Below are 19,196 nucleotides of genomic sequence, written 5' to 3' on the forward strand. Positions count from 1 at the left end.
CAAAACGAAATTCCCTTATTAATTTGTTTAATGGTTTAATTTTAACATTTATTTAAGTTTTACTCGTGTTGTAATTTTATCAATTCAAGACTACTGTTTTTCTCGATTATTTAAAAGAACAGTTTATTTTTATATAAAAATTAATAAATTGTGATATCTATAAAGTTTTGGTTAATTTTAATTTTACAATATTATTGATATTATATCAGGCTAATGTACAGATAATATACAAAGTTTTTATTGACCACATATATCTTTATTGTTACTTTGGGAAAAAGTTGAAATTACTATATATTTTTAAATAATAAACAATTCAGATAGTCGTGAAAAACGTTAACGCAAATAAAACATTTACAATGACAAACTCAAGAAAAAAACATTTAAAAAATGTGAGTGCTAAACAAAACGATGGAAAAATCGAAATTAAAAATATAAAGCCTAAACCAAAAATGAATGTTAACATACCATTTTGTGAAATTTGTCAAGTATCGTACTCAGGTCCATTTGCAGAGCATTTGTTGGGAAACGAACACTTGGAGAAAATGAAAGTTATACATATTGATAAAGAAATCGAAGTTCGAAATATAAATCCTGACTATAAAATAGATTTAAAAAAAAGAAGGCAAGCTACAAAGATTGATAAAAATATCAAAAATAAAAATATAAAACCTGAACCTGAAATAGAGAAAAAACAATTAACGAAAATAAAGGCTATGCAGATTAATAAAGAAATTGAGGTTCAAAATAAAAATCCTCAACGTATAATAGGTGTTGAAAAATTATTTTGTAATATTTGTCAACTTCAGTGCTCTTGTATTCGTTCATTAAATGATCATTTGTCTGGAAGGAAACACTTAAAGAAAATGAAAGCTGTACAAATAAATAAAGAAATCGAAGTCCAAAATAAAAATTCTAACTCTGAATCTGATTTTAAAAAAATATTTTGTGAAATTTGTCAAGATCTGTACATTTCTCAAAGTTTATTTAATAAGCATTTATCAGAAATAAAACATTTAAGGAAAATGAAAGCTTTACAGATTAATAAAGAAATCGAAGTTGAAAATAAAAATTCTGAACCTGAAGTAGATGTTGAAACATTATTTTGTTATATTTGTAAACTTAAGTTTAAAAGAAAAATCGAAGTTCAAAAAAAAAATCCTAAACTTGAATTTGATATTGATAAATACTTTTGTAAAGTTTGTCAAGACGATTGCTCTTTAGATAATTTATTAAAAAAGAATTTGTTAGCAACAAAATACTTGAAGAAAGGAAAAGGAAAGAAAGAACCTGAAGTTGATATTGAGAAATTATTTTGTAATTTTTGTCAACTTCAGTGCTCTAGTATTCGTTCATTAAGTGATCATTTGATTGGAAATAAACACTTCATGAAAACACAGGCTCTACAAGATAATAACAAAATTGAAATTGAAAAAAATATAAATCCTAAACCTAAAGTAAATGATGAAAAATTATTTTGTGAAATTTGTCAAGTTTCGAACTCTTCAAATAGTGAATTAAATAAGCATTTGTCAGGAAAAAAACACTTAAAAAGAATAAAAGCTACACAAATTAATAAAGAAATCGAAGACCAAAATAAAAATTCTAAACTTGAACCAGATGTTGAAAAAATATTTTCCGAAATTTGTCAAGTTCCGTTCTCTTCTAATCATGATTTAAATAAGCATTTGTCTGGAAAAAAACATTTAAAGAAAATAAAAGCTACACAAATTAATAAAGAAATCGAAGTCCAAAATAAAAATTCTAAACCTGAACCTGAAGTAGAAAAAATATTTTGTGAAGTTTGTCAAGATACGTACTCTTCGAATAGTTTATTTAATAAGCATTTATCAGAAATAAAACATTTAGAGAAAATGAAAGATTTACAGATTAATAAAGAAATTAAAGTTCAAAATAAAAATTCTGAACCTGAAGTAGGTGTTGAAAAATTATTTTGTAATATTTGTCAAGTTCCGTTGAATTCTAATAGTGATTTAAAAGATCATTTGTCTGGAAAGAAACACTTAAAGAAAATAAAAGCTACACAAATTAATAAAGAAATCAACGTACAAAATAAAAATTCTGAAACTGAACCTAAAGTAGAAAAAATATTTTGTGAAGTTTGTCAAGATACGTATTCTTCGAATAGTTTATTTAATAAGCATTTATCAGAAATAAAACATTTAGAGAAAATGAAACCTTTACAGATTAATAAAGAAATCGAAGTCCAAAATAAAAATTCTGAACCTGAACCAGAACCTGATGTTGAAAAAATATTTTGTGAAATTTGTCAAGATCCGTTCTCTTCTAATATTTTATTTAATAAGCATTTATCAGAAATAAAACATTTAAGGAATATGAGAGCTTTACAGATTAATAAAGAAATCGAAGTCGAAAATAAAAAATCTAAACCTGAACCTGATGTTGAAAAAATATTTTGTGATATTTGTCAAGATTCATACTCTTCTCAAAGTTTATTTAAAAAGCATTTATCAGAAATAAAACATTTAAGGAATATGAGGGTTTTACAGATTAATAAAGAAATCGAAGTTGAAAATAAAAATTCTAAACCTGAACCTGATGTTGAAAAAATATTTTGTTATACTTGTCAAGATTCATACTCTTCTCAAAGTTTATTTAAAAAGCATTTATCAGAAATAAAACATTTAAGGAATATGAGAATTTTACAGATTAATAAAGAAATCGAAGTCCAAAATAAAAATTCTAAACCTGTAGTAGTTGTTGAAAAATTATTTTGTGAAATTTGTCAAGTTTCGTGCGCTTCTTCATTCAATGAACATTTGTCAGAAGAAAAACATTTAAGTAAAATGAAGCATGAATTTAAAAATATTGTAATGAATAATTTGGTAGAAAACACCAGTTTCACGAATTATTTAGCATTATTTTTAAAGACAGTTGGACCAAGTGAAGAAGTTTTCGCTTCATATAAACAAATTTGTTTTCGTTTTAATAGATTATTTCGAAATTTATTTCCTATGTGCACGATGCAACAAATTGGTTCAACATTAACGAGTTTATGTTTCAATACAAATAATTTAAAAATATACGTGGACAAAGGTACATTTTTTTCCAATTAAAATTTAAACATAATAATTAAAAAAATTTTGATATTCATAACAAATGAAAAGTGCTTTGCAAAGATTACTTTTAAACGATTGGATTTTTTGAAATATTTTAGAAAATTTGTAAATAGATTAGAAAATAAAGTTTTAGAATTTAAAATTTATTTTAAATATATTTTTAGTACAAAAATAATACATATCAATATGTTAATTTATAACTAACACCCTTTAAAAACTCATGTAAACTCGCTTTTCTTTAATAAGTAATCAAGCACACCACTTATCTTCAGAAAAAAAAGTAATTAAAAATCAACAGTTCTTATTTCTTTTATAAAATATTTTTAATAACTAATAAATTCTAGTAATAAAATAATATCTAATTCTTACATAAAAATTTTATTCAAGTACACTACATTAATCTTATTAGGTAAGAATTTCTTTTAAGAAATAAAATGTTTTAAAATTTTTTATTATAATATATTCTAGGTAAAGGAATTGATTTAAAATTAATCAAATTCTTCAATAAGGCAAAAAGTGTTATTTTTGGAAATAGTAATTTATTTAGTGATGTTAAAATTCATTCGAAAAAATTAAAAATAATTACGTTTCTTGACAATAAAACGAACATCACTTGTGAACTACATTTTAGCAACGCAATGAGTGTCTACAGCAGTCTACTAATAAAACATTATTTATCATTTGATACTCGAATCAAGCCCTTGATGATGATTATTAAATACTGGGCAAAGCAATGCGGAATTTCTGGACGTTTTACAAGTCAAAAAATAACAAGTTATGCCTTAGTAATGTTAGTCATATTTTATTTACAACAACCTAATGTCAATTTAGTGCCTCCAATAATAACACTGAAAGAGATATGTAATCCCAAAATTGTTGATGGATGGCAAGTGAATTTTGATAAAAAGATTCAACATTCTTCAGCCAAAAATGAAAGCTCGATTCCTGAGTTGCTGTATGGATTTTTTAACTTTTATGCTAATTTTGACTTTAATGAATTTGTTATTTGTCCTATTGATGGTTGTGCACATTCTAAGAAATCATTTAAATATATTGATAATCTACCAAAATGTATGGACAGGTAAATATATTTTTTTTCGAAAATTTTTTATTATAAATATACATACAGGGTTGCCAACGAACCTTGAAAACCGAGAAAATTAAAAAATTAATTATTAATTAACAATTATTAACAAAATATTTATTAATACAGGTATAAGAAATACATTACAGATACTGAGGATGTTCTTCCGCTTGATATTGAAAACTTATTATGTATTCAGGATCCAATTGAACTCAATAATAATTGTTCTGATAACGTTTCCAAAAGTTTCGTTAAATATTTTCAAAGGCAAGCTTCGCAAGCGGCGCGAATCTACAAATCAAGGTTTCACTAATTTAACTATTATTATAAGTTTAATTTGAGATTTCATTAACAAAAACAAAGTTAAAAAAAAGATCAATCTTTAATTTAATAATATGATTTTGGTTTTTTTTCAGTGAAATTGTGAAAAAGAAGGACGATAACAAGAAAAGTGAAATTAATTTAAAACTTTTGAAAGATTCGCGATTCTGTAATTCAAGGTTTTACCAATTTAACTACCAATTTAACTATAAGTTTAATTTGAGATTTCATTAACAAAAATAAAGCTAAAAAAAGATAAATCTTTAATTTAATAATATGAACTTGTTTTTTTTCAGTGAAATTGTGAAAAAGAAAGACGATAACAAGAAAAGTCGTAAAATTAATTTAAAACTTTTGAAACCTATTTTAAAACAAGATACCACTTTTGATAATATATTAGATGCATTTATAAATAAAGTTACATTAAATGATGAGGCTATTGAAGATTTATACCAACCTATATGTGCAAAATTAAATAAACTACTTCGACTATCTTTTCCTAAGAGTCAAACGTATAGATATGGTTCAACAGTATCTGGATTATGTTTTAAAAATTCTGATTTGGATCTTTGTTTGAATATAGGTACTTTATATTCGATAAAGATTTAATGGATTCTAAAAAAAAATAAAAAAAAAATACAATATTATTAGCAAACTAAAAAAAATTTTTTACCATTTTAGGCGAACCAATGAATGAAAACGATGTATCTTCTGAAATTTGGACGTTTCAAGAAGTTTTTACAGAAGCATATTTCTTATTGAAAGAGAAAGGTTCTTATAAAAAAATTTTGCCAATTCCAAAAGCAAGAGTGCCAATAATTAAATTTATACACAAGAAAGAGAAAATATCTTGTGATTTATCTTTTAACAATTCACTGAGTATTTATAACAGCCGTCTAATAAAACATTATTTGACATTTGATACTCGCATTAAGCCCTTAATATTGATTATTAAATACTGGGCAAATCTTTGCGAATTGAAAATAACAAGTTATGCCTTAGTAATGTTAGTCATATTTTTTTTACAACAACCTAATATCAATTTAGTGCCTTCTATAATTACACTGAACGGGAAATGTAATCCTGAAATTGTTGATGGATGGCAAGTGAATTTTGATGAAAAGATTCAATATTCTTCAGCCAAAAATAAAAGCTCGATTCCTGAATTGCTGTATGGATTTTTTAACTTTTATGCTAATTTTGACTTTGATAATTTTGTTATTTGTCCCATTGATGGCTGTGCACATTTTAAGGAGACCTTCGAAGATATCTCTAAGCTTCCCAAGAGCATGAACAGGTAAATAGTTTAACCTTTTTTTAAATATTTCGGAAAATATTTAATTAATCATTTTTTTTAAATAATTGAATATTAGAAGAATTTTATTACAATAGGAATTAAAAATAATATTGAATATTGAATATAAAAATAATATTTTAATAAAAAAAAATTTTTTTTTTAAGGTATAAGGAATACATGAGGAATACCAAAAACGCGATTCCATTAACGATGAAAAAAATCTTTTGTCTTCAAGATCCGATTGCACTCAATGCCAATTGTACAATTAATTTCAATAATAATTTTCTAAAAGCGTTTCGAAACTACTTTTCTACAGCAGAAAAAGTCTGTGTCACAGCTCTTGAAAATAATTCTTCTCAATTGTTAATAAATTTATTTGAAACAATAACTAAAAAAAAAAACAAACGACATTGCAAAATTCGCAATGAAAATTAAACTTAACTGTGATACATATTATTTTTTTCTAATATCGTTAAATATTTTTCTAATAAAAAAATGTATATATAAATAATTGAATTGTATAATTATAACAAAATGATGATTTATATTTTTATTATGTAATTTTTTCAAGTTTTAATACAATGTTTACATAAAAACGAATTCATATTTTTTTTTTTGGAAAAATATATAATTTTTCTATATTTTAAATTTCAGAAGGGATAAATAATAATAAACACATTTTTTACTAGAAAAAAACAAGTTTTAGTTTTCTTATCAATATAATAATTCAAATTACTTTCATATTGTGTACAACAAAAGTACGGTTACTTAGATTTTTAGGTAAAAATTCGAAATAACATTCAGTCTCAATAAAATACGTAACATGTAACAATTTAAAATTATACATTCAATTAAATATTTCATTAAAATACGAATTTCATTAAAAGGATAATAATAATAATAAATGAAAACATTAAAATTTATTCAGGTATTTTCGAAATCCCATTGGTAGGTTTCTAAATTCAAGTTACAAAATTGCTCGGTTGAAATTGTCATTTGATGATCTCCTGTTTTAAATCAAATTAATTACAATTAGTATACAATAAAATATAATATATAAATAAATCGTATTTAAAAAAAAAAAAATTACCAGCATATTCGATTTTTCTCTGATGAATTGGCGTGACAATTTTAAGGATATCAATTAATGTTTCATCCGTTTTTCTGCATTGCTTAAAAAAAGGATGCGAAATAAGTTGAGTGGCTGACGGTCGATTACCAGGATCGCGTTGCAAACACACTTCTGTGATTGAATGAAAAGGTTCTGAAAATTTTCTTGTTGATAAAGACTCGATGCGCTTGTCGATTACGTTCAAACTACTATTGCTAGCATTGCCATTTGCTAAAATAAAAAGTTATTTACAAAAAAAAAACTTTTTTTATTCATCTTTCGTGAAAAATCTCTTATTAAGAATTCAAATTTTTTTTTCAAATAAAATTTGAAAATTTTTTCTGTTTTTTTAAAACTAAAATAATAGAAAAGTTATAAATTATCAATTATACTCTCTATTATTATTTTCTAGATATATTAGTAAATAATTACATTGTTTTATTTGGTCGGTGTCTTGAGGAAATGTTGATCGATCAATTATGTGTGGAGCGCATCCTTGGACTTTTTCTGTTAACATTAAAGTTTCTGGCATATCGTAAAATGGGACAATTCCGTTTGCAAGTTCACAAATTGTCATACCAATACTATAGATATCTGATTTTTCATTATATCCACGAAGATCCTACAAATATTTTTGGAAAATTTTTTAATCTTCTTTAACATTCAATTCCTAACTTTTAATTCTTCAAAGTTCTTAAAGTTAATTATTAAATAAATTTATTACAAATGTATGAGAATTTTAAATCAATCTTATTTTAAATAATAGTTTGCAATCATTCTTATTTATTTTAATCTAGAAAATTTAATTTAGAAAATTTTCCTAAAATTTTGTTTCTTGGTTAAAAATGATTTTAAACAAAAATTTATGCTGAGAATGGGTATAGTTTTAAAATTTGATTTACCTGTTTCAATAGTTCAGGACTAAGCCACTTTAAATTTGGTGCAATTGACTTTGGGAAGGAAAAAACATTTTTTTGCCATATACCACTTTCCGTTGTTTCACATGAATATCTTAATCCTGATATGCAAGCTTGACCCAAAATTGATATGAGTATATGACTTGCTTTAATTGCTCTAGAAATTTCAAATAAATTTTCTGCATATTTAAACTGCTATTGTTGTTTTTTTTAAATTTCTGACAATTCAATTATAGAGTTTTTATTTGAAACTTGTCTAAACAATTGAAATTGAATTACAAAAGATTTTGTTAAATTTCAAAAAAGTAATTAAAATTACAGAAAGTCTTAGATGGAAAATTTTAAAAACAATAGGTAATTAAATTTTACAGTTTTTGAAATTCAATTTTTTTTTAAATAATTGAATTGTAGAAGATTTTAATTTTTGAAATAAATTTTCTGCAAATTTAAACTGCTGTAATTTTTTTCAATTTTAGAGTTTTTATTTGAATTTTTTTTAAATAATTGAATTTTCAAAGAAATGTATCAATTATTAAAAATAAATGAGTTTTAGAAGAGTTTTTTTTTTTTAGAAAAAATTGAATTTTCAAAGATTTTTTAAATTTCAGGCAATAAATAAATTTTACAAATTTGACAATAATTTATCAAATAATTTTAGATAACATTTATTAAAAATAATTGAATTATCTGTTCCTGGATATTTCCCCGAATCAATTTTACCTAATTGACCGAATAATTGAACTTCAAGTAATTATCATTTTAAATTTTTGGTGATTTCTGTTGCTAAAGAATTTATTAGAAATTACAGACAAAAAATGGAATTTCAAAAGTATTTAAATGAAAAATGCTTCCAGATAATTAAATTTTTTAAGAATATTATAAAAATCAATAAATAATTGAATTTTAGAAGAGTTATAGTTGAAATTTATAGAAAGAATTGAATTTTAAAAGATTTTTTTAAATTTCAGACAATAGGTAAATTTTTACCGAATTAAAAATATTTTATCAAATATGTAATATTGAAAATACTTGAATTTCAAGTAATTTTGAACTGAAATTTTCGGTTATTTTTTTTTTAAGATTTTTTTTTAAATTTCAAACAATTATTGTATTTTCATAAAATTGTTAATTGAAAAATAGTTCAAGATAATTGAATTCGTGAATAAATTCATTAAAATGATTAAAAATAATTAATTTAGAAACGAATTTTTGTTAAAAATTTGTTAAAAAATTGAAATAAAACATATTTAAAGAAGATCTTCATCGTTTACTAAAAAAATACCTATTTTGCTGTATTTTTGTAAAAAATGAAAAGAAAGTCGCATATTATTAAAATAAATCGAAAAAAGTCAAAATAGTCGTATAATCCGACATCTGCATAATTAAAAATATGTTTTTAATTTGAAAAAATAATATAAAAATTACTTATGTTCAATTTATAATTTATTTTATTAATAAATTATATTGAAAATAAAATTGTATTCTAATTTTTTTTTTAAATATAATTGAGAGAATGTCCTAATTCCAATTAATTTAAAAATAATCTTAATTAAATATCATCCAAATATAGAAATAAAAATTTTATGATAATTTACTTAACAAGTTGAAATAAATTAACATTGCAAGAAACTATTAACGCGCGTATAGTTTGCAAGTTTATTATGAGCAAAAAGTTCAGAACGTTCAAATGAACGAAATATTTTTTTCAATTATGATGGCCATGTGCAATAAAACAGTAAATTAAACAATTATTAAATTAATAACTTATTTTTAGATATTTACAACAATATTTTGTAATAAAATTCGTACATAAAAAAGTTGCAAAAAAAATTTCGTTCATGTGAACGTTCAAAACTTTTGGCTCATAGTTTATTAAATAAATAATTTTTTTATATGTGAATATTATAGCAAATAAGAATATTTATTCTGAATTTTTGAAATTACCTGTGTATCAATCCTCGTTTGTGAATGTATTCAAGTCCTTGTAAAACATCTCTTAAAACAAATGCTATCACTAATTCTGGAAGTCCTTCAGTAAAATATTCATCGATCAAACTGCTACAAGATCCATACGCCATAAGAGGAGAGACAACACATAATGATTGTTCAACTATAAAAGCACTTAGATATGGTAAGATATTTGGATGTTGCATGTGTCGCATTTTTACAATTTCCTGTTCAATAAGATTGTATTCTTCTTGTTCAGTATTATCTAAATAAAACTTTTTTATCACTACCGGCTTATTAGTCACTTTATAAAAAGCCAAATTCACTGACCCCGTCCCATTATTACAGGAACCTGTAAAATTAATAAATAATAATTAAGAAAACTAGTTTAGAACATTCATTTTTAATTTAATATTTCACTATTTTTCTACTAGAAAAATTTGTTTAAATTTAATCTTACCAATGGAAATATTAATGTCATAGGAAAAAGGGTCGGAGTCGTACATTATGTATATATATTCCTATTTTTACATAAATAAATTATCTAGATCCTGTAAAAAAAAGATATAAAAGTATTTAAAATTGAAATTTACAACAATAATAGAATATTCATGTGGAATTGTAGATAGCGAAAAAAACAATTTTTTTACCAATTTTCAAGTTACACAATTTAAAAAATAATGCTTTTAATTGATAAATTAATGGTAATACAAATTTATAATATGGTTGTACAAGTTGTATTATTAAAACTTACATACCTTTTGAATTATTTAATTTTGACAGTTCTCAGATTAACTTACATTGCTTTCAATCTTAACCTAAAATTATACAAAAAATTCAGGTTTCTATTTTATCGACTGTTTAGATAAAATTCTCGATATATGTATACCTATATATACATATAAATTATTAATAAAATAAATATTTAACAAATATTTTAGGTACACAAGGGAAAAATATATTTTCATTATTATTATTTTTTTTCTTATTTGTATCAAAGAATTTATTATTATAAATTTTAATTTAAAGAAACAAAAAACTTTTAAAAAATTTCAAATTCAAAATTTCTATTTAGTTTTATCAAAAACTATTAAAAGTTTATTAAATTAAAATACAAAAAATATTCCGAAATTTGGAAAACCAAAAAAAAAAATTAATAGATATTTATTTGCATATTTCGTTTAATTTTAACAAAAAAAATTATTTATTTTATAAAAATAAATATTTTATTTAATAATTATTTACTGCATAAATGATTTCTGCTGCGAATAGAATCTTTATTTTTCTTTTTCAACAATAATACATTTGATTATGATTATAGTCACCGATAGAATCGGAAAGTATAAAAGATATGAAAAGCTAAAAAAGTAAAAATTCATTCTATTAATTAAAAACAATACATACATATATAATTGTTTTATAACAAAAAATAACGCAAGTACACTATAACGCAGTGACACAGTTAAATAAGCATTTAATATAAATGATTTTTAGGTAAAATTGTATAAATATACATAGATTTATAAAGACAAAAAATTTTTCCAGTAGATTTCTTCGTAAATTAAGTTAGATCAACGTTTTTTTATAAAATGATTTCAGATTGATTGAAAGATATATAAAAAAATTGGCAACTATTTAAGGAACGACAAATTTTTGTTAAACTCTTAATTTTAGCCTTGACTAAAATTAATCTTTGATAAGTCAAAATTGACCTCATTTTCTTTAAAAAGAATTCTTTAAAATGTACAATAAAAATGTACATTGTTCGTACAATGACATTAAATAAATAAATAGAAATAAATTTTCTCCTTAAAATTAATTTATTACTTTTCTTTGGAATTCTTCAATTATATTCTTTGATTGCACAAATAGTTTAATAAATCAACAATCAGAAATCGTTGATCAATCAATCGTTGATCATCAGAAATCAATATTGATATATCTTTTTTTTTTAACAATTTGATAAAATTCTATAGATATTGTAAATTACTTGAAAATTGTATAAATAGTTGGTAAATAGATTTACAAAATCAACATCGAAAACAGGAAATGTTTATTAGTCTCAACTAATAAATATCTTTAATATAGATTATTTCCTATTATCACACGTACACACACATACATATTATTTTGAATAGTTGTGCTATATATTTTTTTAAAATTCATTAAAACCTGGTCATTTAAATTTGTTTCTTTAATCTAGATTTACCAGGAAATTTGTAGAAATAACTAATAACTAAATTTTTTAAATCTGTTTAAATTGAAAATAATTTACTTTAAAGTTTGCACTTAATTGAAACTGAAATTACTATTTTATTAGAATTTACTTTTATTTTAACATTATAAATTCTACCACATAAATATGAAAATCAAGCAATAAACATTTTACAGGTACATCTACTATAGAATTACAATAATTATTTATTAGACATAACGAACAATATTTCAACAGTAAAATATTCTCAAAAATTGTTTTTAAATGTTTCCCTCTTTATCTCAAAACAGAAATTATTATTCGATAATTAACTCTATAAATTTAGTTTTGATAAAAATTGATTACCAGTTTTCATCATCACTGACTTGATACGATCTGCTCGTAGAATTTGACTATGAATTTGCATATAATGCTCATAAGATTCACGATCATCCTTTGGTAAAATATTGTGTAAAGCTTGAAGAGGTAAAGTTTTTGCTACATGAGTCAATGTATCTGAAAATAAACAAAAATAAATAAAATAAATTTATTTAAAATCTCTAAAATGAAACTAAAATTAAAAATTATTAAAGAAATCTTTATCATCAAATTCTTACCTATTAATGTTTGCTCGAAAAAACTTGTCAATCCCTGATTAGTTTTTAATAATAAAATTCTATCTTGTAACATTTCAATTAATAATTTCCACTCATTTTCTTTGGTATATTTATCCTGAAATAATTAGACAATTTTAAAATAGTTTAAATAATTATTTTTAATAAATAATGAGTTTGTAAAAACAGGCCTCGGATCGACTTTAAAAAGTCAAAAAAGTAGTTTTAGTCGATTTTTTTTTATTTTAATTGTATTTAATTAGTTAATAATTATTTTACTTTAAATAACTGTTATTAAATATTCAATTCATTAAATTACTTCCTTTACAAGAAAATTATCAAAAAAATTTGTTTAAAAATTTTGTAAAAAATGTAAAAAAAAAAGTCGCATCTAATTAAAAAATATATTAAATTTGAAGAAATTATTCTTACCTTGGCATAAAATAAAATAACCTGTGGACATTGTTCTAACAATAATTTGGTAACCATCTCAATATTTTGATTACATAAACTTTTTAATGACAAACTACCCTCAATTTCTTCAGTTTCTAAAAATTGTAAAATTTCCTGTAAACATTCCAAAGGCAAATAACCACTGGCTATTAAAGCTTGAAGTTTTAATATTTCACAGCGTACATTTCTATCAATTTCACTATCAGCAAGTTCATCAATTATTTCAATTTTTAAATCCAATCCATAATTTTTCGAGCATGGTGGCATTTTATTTAAATACGCAGGTCTTTTATTAGCAAAAAGATGAATTTCATCAGCAAGTTGTTTCTTTTTTTCGTCCATTGAATTATAAATTTTTGATTGAATCAGTCTTCCTAAATAAGAACGAACTAATATTTTAAAAGCCTCTACAGTAGCAAAATCGTAAATTCCTTTCTTTTTCTCATTAATTCCATGGATTTTAAAATATTTCCTTAAATAAATTTCAATGAAAAATTGTAAAGCAGCCGCAGCATCGTGTCCATCACGACCAACTCTCGATGGTAAATATTCCAAAAAAACTTGCATAATTTGATACAAAGTGAGTGTATCATCATTAATCAATTGAGTTAAAATTTCAGCAAAAACATTTGATTTCCAACGCATTAAGGCTCCTGAGAAATTGGAAAACGAAAGAATTTCCGATTTTTTTATATTTAGATTCGAATCATCAAATAGAAGATGAGGATATTCGAGAATCATTTGTTCGATAAATACCCCTGAAACGGGTTCCATAACTTGTTCAATTTGTTCGTCCTTTCCAGCTTCAGTGTACAATAATATCAAAGCTAAACGATTATAATCATCATAATCCTGAGATTCTAAAAGCTTTATTAATTTCTCCGTTGCATATTCTTGCAAGACACTACTACCAAGAATCAATTTTAATAATCCCTCCTTTGTCTCAGCTCCAATGATATCGACAATATTATGACTTTGAAAAAGTTCATCAGCCTCTATTCCACTTTTCATTGACAACAATGTTTCCGTTAAAAACAAAACCAATCCTGGTGCATTCTTAGCCGATTTCCTCGAAAGAACTTGATTCACTTTTAAACCAGACATTTTGTAATAAGGAATGGAAAATCGCCAATCTAATTCAGAATCCGATTCAATATAATAATCCCCAAGAAGCATACAAGACTGATCGTAAAGATCATTCAATGTTTTGTCTCTTGAATTTGATTGAAAAACTTGTAGATCTTCAGTATCAAATTGAATGACATCTTTTGCTAATCGAACAATCGCATGTGCCTCCTCCAATAAATGTCGATAAGTCGTTGGACTCGAAGATTTATGATTTCTCGCTGCATTCAATATATCAATATATATTTCTTCTGGTTTTGGAAGTTTCAAAGAATAAAGTGTCCATGAATTCTCAGCTTTTGCTAAAAGAACAATACTTTTTTTCGAACTGAGTATTGTCTCAATTCCCAAAAATGGTCGTAGACCTATCAAACAAACAGGTTCAGTAACGTCAGGACAAATTTCCTCCGATTCAGATGTATTGATAAAAGTTTTTGCCACATGATGAGAAATTCTCAATGTATAAGATTCAAGACCAGCTTCGGTGAGTGCGTGTAAAACTGTATGCTCAAGAGCAACGTGTGTTACAGGAGCAGTGAAAGTGTAAGTTGTCAGACAAGTGGGATTAAATTCTTCTAAATTATCAGCAGTAAAATGATAAATATAACCCTCTTGAGATGTACAAATTAAACAAGTTATTCCATGTAAATATTTATATCTATCTGATTTTAAAATACATTTTTTTAAAGAATTATTTTGCTTTGTTTCAAGATAAAGAGGCTTTAAAATTGATGCTGAAAAATAATCTCTACTGGAAAATGATTCCTTAGCTATTTCCAGTCTCAAAACACTTTTAACGGCAAAATTTTCTGACCATCCACTGTCAGGTGATGAAGTTTTAATGAAAACTTCTGTATCTGGAGAATTTAAAATAAAAGGACTTAAAGTATGACCTGGACCCGCTCGTTCTAAGCTTATAGATGGGAAATTAACTGTAAATGGTTCAGAGGCTGAACTAATTAATTCTTGACGAATAAGGGAATTTATTTCTTCTCGTTCGTTATGAATCAAACGATCCCAGTCGATAAATTTGCCATCAATAGCTCTTGATTTTACAGCTTGAAGCCAATTTGAATTAAAATTTCGATTTGTTTGTGAATTAAAGAAATTCTTGTCATGTTCAGTTAGTTTGCTATTTAAATCATTGCCATTTTGAATAACTTTGCTGGGAGTCTCAGTGGATATTGAATTATCAAAATCTGATCGATTTGTCGATTGAGTTGACTTCGAGCATGAATTGTCTGAAGTTAAGGAACTGAGATGATCAATATCCTCGTAGAGAGGATTCGTTAGTCTGAAATAATAAAATCATTTTTGAAAAATATTATAAAAATTACTAAAAACAATTGAATTCCGTAAGTATTATAATAATTGAAATTATTAAATTTCAGAAAGTTTTAAATGGAAAAATTTAAAAATAATTAAATTTTAGGATTTAAATCCAAATTTTTGAAAATAGTTGAATTTCAAGTGATTTTGAATTGGAAATATTTGGTAATTTTATTTGCTAATGTTTTTTTAAAATGTTAAACAATTTTGAATTTTATAAAATTTTAATTAAAAATTAGTTTAATATAAATTAAATTTGTGAAGAATTTCTTTAAAATTATTGAAAATAATTAATTTCGAGAAGAATTTTAACTAAAAATTTGTTAAATAATTAAAATAAATAATATTTGAAGAAAATCTGCATTGTGTACTAAAAAAGACGTATTTTGTTTAAAAATTTTTCCTCCCCTTAACTTTTCAATGTACTTGGTAATTCAAATATTTTTAAAATTATTTTGTAGATTTATTTTTCAAAGCCAAAGTTTTAAAATTAAATTTCTTTGTAACCTAATTACTTTCGTTTTCAAATATTTTAAAGATTCAATTATTTTTATTTTTGTTATTCGATTTTGAAATGCAAAAAAAAAAAAAATTGTAGAGAATTTAAGTTATAATTTTTAGAAATAGAGAAAATGTTCAAAAAATTTGAACAATAACGAACGAAAAATCTTTAAATTAATATAATTGATATAAAAATACTTTAATTTACAAATAAAAAAATTATAATAATTTAAAGCTTATGTTCAATTAATAATTGTTCAATTTATTTTTGAAATAAAAATTCTAAATAATTTTTTCAAAATAAAATTGGTACAATGTTCTATTTTGCATTTAACCGAATTGTTACTTAATCAAATTTTCTTTTGAACGAATTTTCATGTAACCAAATTTGCATTTTAGAGAATGTTTGATCCAATTTTCATTTAACCAAATTTGCGTTTAATTAATTTGTTATTCAAATGAATTATTATTTTTGTTTTTTTTTTTAAATCGTTTTTTAATACATTAAGAAAATTTTATTACTTAGAGTCTAAAATAATGGAATTTTTTAGAAATTCTGTGGAAGAATAAGATTAATTAGCTAGTTTTGATTTAAATAAAAATATTTAAAAAGAAGTAAAAATAGTTTTAAAGTTAAATCGAAGTTTAAATATTCAATATTCAAAAAGTCTTTACAATTATTTAGAATTGTAAATAAATTGTAAATATTTAAAACTGTTAAATAATTAATTAATTTGATCTTAATTTCGTGAATAAATTATAATTATTATGTATGGTTTTATTACCGGAAAATGAGAAAATGCGAACTATCCATAACTGAGACGAAATCTTCAACAATTTCCATGTGAGTTGGAGTAAAAGAGAGACTTAGAGCCCAGGGTCTTGGTTCAAAGTCAATAAATTTCAATTTTGTTGGTTGTAGAGTTTCAATTTTAAATTCATGTAAAATAGCAGTTGTTCTTCCAGCGACAAGTAAATTGCCAGTTGCTTGACAACATGCAATAATTACTGGCTGTAAATTCAAGGGTAATTCGATCATTTCCAAGCTATTCATTGGTCGATTTAAACTAGGAGTTACTCTGCCAGCTATTCTGGCTCTCATCGCTTGACTCTGATCATTTGTCGTCCAATTCACATAAACCCTAACAAATTTATTGTCTGATTCGCCATCTCTCGAGCATTTTGATTCTAATGCAGCCACATAATCTCCTTTTGAACAGTGAATCAATTGACGAGCCAAGTCAACTGTTGGAAATATAGTGACCAATTTTAAATCTGGTGTTGTTAAATCGTGAACTTCAATGCAATGACTTTGCAATGCCAAAAGTAGTAATTCATTGCTTGATGAATGAGCCACGCATGTTGCTGTGGGCTCTTCAATTTGTGCGACATTTTGCTCTTGAAAATTGTGCACAGGAATAACTCGAACCATTTTTAGAAAAAATATTTAGTTTTTTCTATAAGTCAGTAAATTGGCTGAGAACAAATCGCATCTTTGAGGAACTAGATAAACAAAAAATAATTATTTGTGTAGATATACATTTTTAATTAATATTATATCTATCATATTAAGAAAAATCATAAAAAATTTACTTTTTTTGACCTTCCTGACCAATGTAAAAACTTTTAGATAAAAAGAAGTTCATTTATATAAAACAAACCTTTGATAGACTTTAAGGCGCAAAAAAAATTGTTTTAGTCTTTTTAGTATTTATATTCCAAAAAAGTCGAAAATATCGATTTTTTATTTAAATTAAATTTACTTAATTAATTAATAAATATTTTACTTAAAAAATGTAAGTTTTTTTTTAAATAATTAAATTAAAAAAGATTTTAAATTTGAAATAAATTTTCTGCAAATTTCAACCGCTGTAGATATATTTTTTTAATTTCTGACAATAATTAAATTTTAGAGTTTTTATTTAAAACTTTTTTAAATAATTTAATTTTGGAAGAGTTACATTTGAAATTTTTAGAAAAAATAAATGAATTTCAAAAATTTTTGTTAAATTTAGGAATTAAAAAAAAATCATTACTATTGAATTTCAGAATGTTTTAGATGGAAAATTTTAAAAATAATTAAATTTTAGAAGGTTTTAAATTGAAATTTTTGAAAATAATTGAATTTCGTGTGATTTTAAATAGAAATTTTTGGTCATTTTTTTTGCTGATTTTTTAAAATGTTAAATAATAATTATTGAATTTCATAAAATTTTTAAATGAAAAATAGCTTAAGAGAATTAAATTTGTGAATAATTTTATTAAAATTACTGAAAATAATTAATTTATAGAAGAATTGTAGTTAAAAATTTATTATATAATTAAAATAAAAAAGATCTACATTTTGTACCAAAAAAGACGTATTTTGTTTAAAAATTTTATTAAAAATGTAATAAAAGTCAAAAAAAAGCCGCATCTTGTAAAAATAAGTCGAAAAAATCGTATAATTCGAGGCCTGATAAAATATTACTTTTTAGTAGAATAATAAATAGTTAAATGAAACTATATGAAACCTAAAACTAATAACATCTTTTGTCATAATACATTACAAGTTACCTTCGGATGAAAATTTATGTTTTTATTAAAAAAAACAATGTTTTTAAATAAAGGTTTCACTTTATTGACTATATTCTGTTTCCAATTCCTCCTGAGCTTGAAATTTATTGTCGTTTGTTTTTAAGTTGCAAATTTCGGCAAGTTTCGCCTTATTGTTTAATGTCACGATTCTTGTCAAGAAATTGCACATTATTGCAATTCTTTTCTCAATTACCACTCATAAAAACTCGTTTGACAGAGATATTTACTAAAAAGGTCGAACAGCTGACTTGACATTGCTGACAAAACTGTCAAAATGTCAAAGTACTGCCATAACCTCTTTAATAATCGTGCTTTTTGATTCGTATTTTTGAAAAAATATTATCAACAATCTCCCTAATGGAATAATTAATTATTTTGTAAATTACACTTAATTAATTACCCTATATTCTATTTTTATAGGAATATTTTGAAAAATAAAATAAGTAAACAGAAGAAAAATCATTAACACAGTTTTTAAGTTTCCAATTGGTGGGAAAATTTAAAAAAAATTTAGAATATTCGAGTAAATTTTATTAAAATCAAATTATGTTTATCTTCTAAAATTATTTAAAATTAAAATAGTTTTTTTTAAATTGAAATTTTATTTCATTATTAATATTTTTTATTT

The 19,196-nt window shown here is 23.5% G+C and overlaps 3 protein-coding genes and 1 long non-coding RNA gene across 5 annotated transcripts; 1 reads left to right on the plus strand and 3 right to left on the minus strand.

The window, feature by feature from the left end:
- Positions 1-2,009: 2,009 nt before the first annotated feature.
- On the minus strand, positions 2,010-2,831 carry LOC127279077 (uncharacterized). The gene is made up of 3 exons (XR_007842590.1): positions 2,728-2,831; positions 2,257-2,568; positions 2,010-2,091 (listed from the first exon to the last, which is right to left on the minus strand). It is a non-coding gene; the product is annotated as an uncharacterized LOC127279077 (long non-coding RNA).
- On the plus strand, positions 2,575-6,400 carry LOC127279067 (uncharacterized). The gene is made up of 7 exons (XM_051301184.1): positions 2,575-3,075; positions 3,567-4,179; positions 4,312-4,485; positions 4,599-4,682; positions 4,800-5,086; positions 5,185-5,800; positions 5,965-6,400. Exons 1-7 carry the CDS (start codon positions 2,673-2,675, stop codon positions 6,233-6,235), a joined length of 2,448 nt encoding a protein of 815 aa, XP_051157141.1. The 5' UTR covers positions 2,575-2,672; the 3' UTR covers positions 6,236-6,400.
- Positions 6,401-6,557: 157 nt separating this feature from the next.
- LOC127279073 (STE20-related kinase adapter protein alpha) lies at positions 6,558-10,612 on the minus strand. 2 transcript variants are annotated; one of them, XM_051301192.1, is made up of 7 exons: positions 10,534-10,612; positions 10,236-10,326; positions 9,773-10,127; positions 7,814-7,985; positions 7,344-7,533; positions 6,891-7,142; positions 6,558-6,807 (listed from the first exon to the last, which is right to left on the minus strand). In XM_051301192.1, exons 2-7 carry the CDS (start codon positions 10,279-10,281, stop codon positions 6,725-6,727), a joined length of 1,098 nt encoding a protein of 365 aa, XP_051157149.1. In that variant the 5' UTR covers positions 10,282-10,326; positions 10,534-10,612; the 3' UTR covers positions 6,558-6,724. The 2 variants fall into 2 exon arrangements, with proteins under 2 accessions (XP_051157149.1, XP_051157150.1); XM_051301193.1 differs by lacking the exon at positions 10,534-10,612 and adding an exon at positions 10,426-10,483.
- Positions 10,613-11,031: 419 nt separating this feature from the next.
- LOC127279056 (uncharacterized) lies at positions 11,032-19,015 on the minus strand. Its single transcript, XM_051301170.1, has 5 exons — positions 18,548-19,015; positions 16,777-17,494; positions 13,016-15,455; positions 12,587-12,701; positions 11,032-12,485 (listed from the first exon to the last, which is right to left on the minus strand). Exons 2-5 carry the CDS (start codon positions 17,421-17,423, stop codon positions 12,304-12,306), a joined length of 3,384 nt encoding a protein of 1,127 aa, XP_051157127.1. The 5' UTR covers positions 17,424-17,494; positions 18,548-19,015; the 3' UTR covers positions 11,032-12,303.
- Between the last annotated feature and the right edge of the window lie 181 nt (positions 19,016-19,196).

Source organism: Leptopilina boulardi, unplaced genomic scaffold (genome assembly GCF_019393585.1).
Source record: "Leptopilina boulardi isolate dan_hultmark-lab unplaced genomic scaffold, ZJU_Lbou_2.1 LbouV2_214, whole genome shotgun sequence".
Lineage (NCBI taxonomy): Eukaryota > Metazoa > Arthropoda > Insecta > Hymenoptera > Figitidae > Leptopilina > Leptopilina boulardi.

What these genes read in the sequence shown, in the direction of transcription:
- LOC127279056 (XM_051301170.1), bottom strand. Translation starts at nt 17,423, where the DNA reads ATGGTTCGAGTTATTCCTGTGCACAATTTTCAAGAGCAAAATGTCGCA. An exon ending in TCGCATTTTCTCATTTTCCG is followed by an intron (nt 15,456 to 16,776) that starts GTAATAAAACCA and finishes TTATTATTTCAG; the next exon opens with ACTAACGAATCCTCTCTACG. An exon ending in TTTCGAGCAAACATTAATAG is followed by an intron (nt 12,486 to 12,586) that starts GTAAGAATTTGA and finishes GTTTATTTTCAG; the next exon opens with ATACATTGACTCATGTAGCA.
- LOC127279067 (XM_051301184.1), top strand. Translation starts at nt 2,673, where the DNA reads ATGAGAATTTTACAGATTAATAAAGAAATCGAAGTCCAAAATAAAAAT. An exon ending in TCGCGATTCTGTAATTCAAG is followed by an intron (nt 4,683 to 4,799) that starts GTTTTACCAATT and finishes GTTTTTTTTCAG; the next exon opens with TGAAATTGTGAAAAAGAAAG. An exon ending in CTTCCCAAGAGCATGAACAG is followed by an intron (nt 5,801 to 5,964) that starts GTAAATAGTTTA and finishes TTTTTTTTTAAG; the next exon opens with GTATAAGGAATACATGAGGA.
- LOC127279073 (XM_051301192.1), bottom strand. Translation starts at nt 10,281, where the DNA reads ATGTACGACTCCGACCCTTTTTCCTATGACATTAATATTTCCATTG. An exon ending in TGACATTAATATTTCCATTG is followed by an intron (nt 10,128 to 10,235) that starts GTAAGATTAAAT and finishes TTAATTTTACAG; the next exon opens with GTTCCTGTAATAATGGGACG. An exon ending in GAGAAAAATCGAATATGCTG is followed by an intron (nt 6,808 to 6,890) that starts GTAATTTTTTTT and finishes GATTTAAAACAG; the next exon opens with GAGATCATCAAATGACAATT.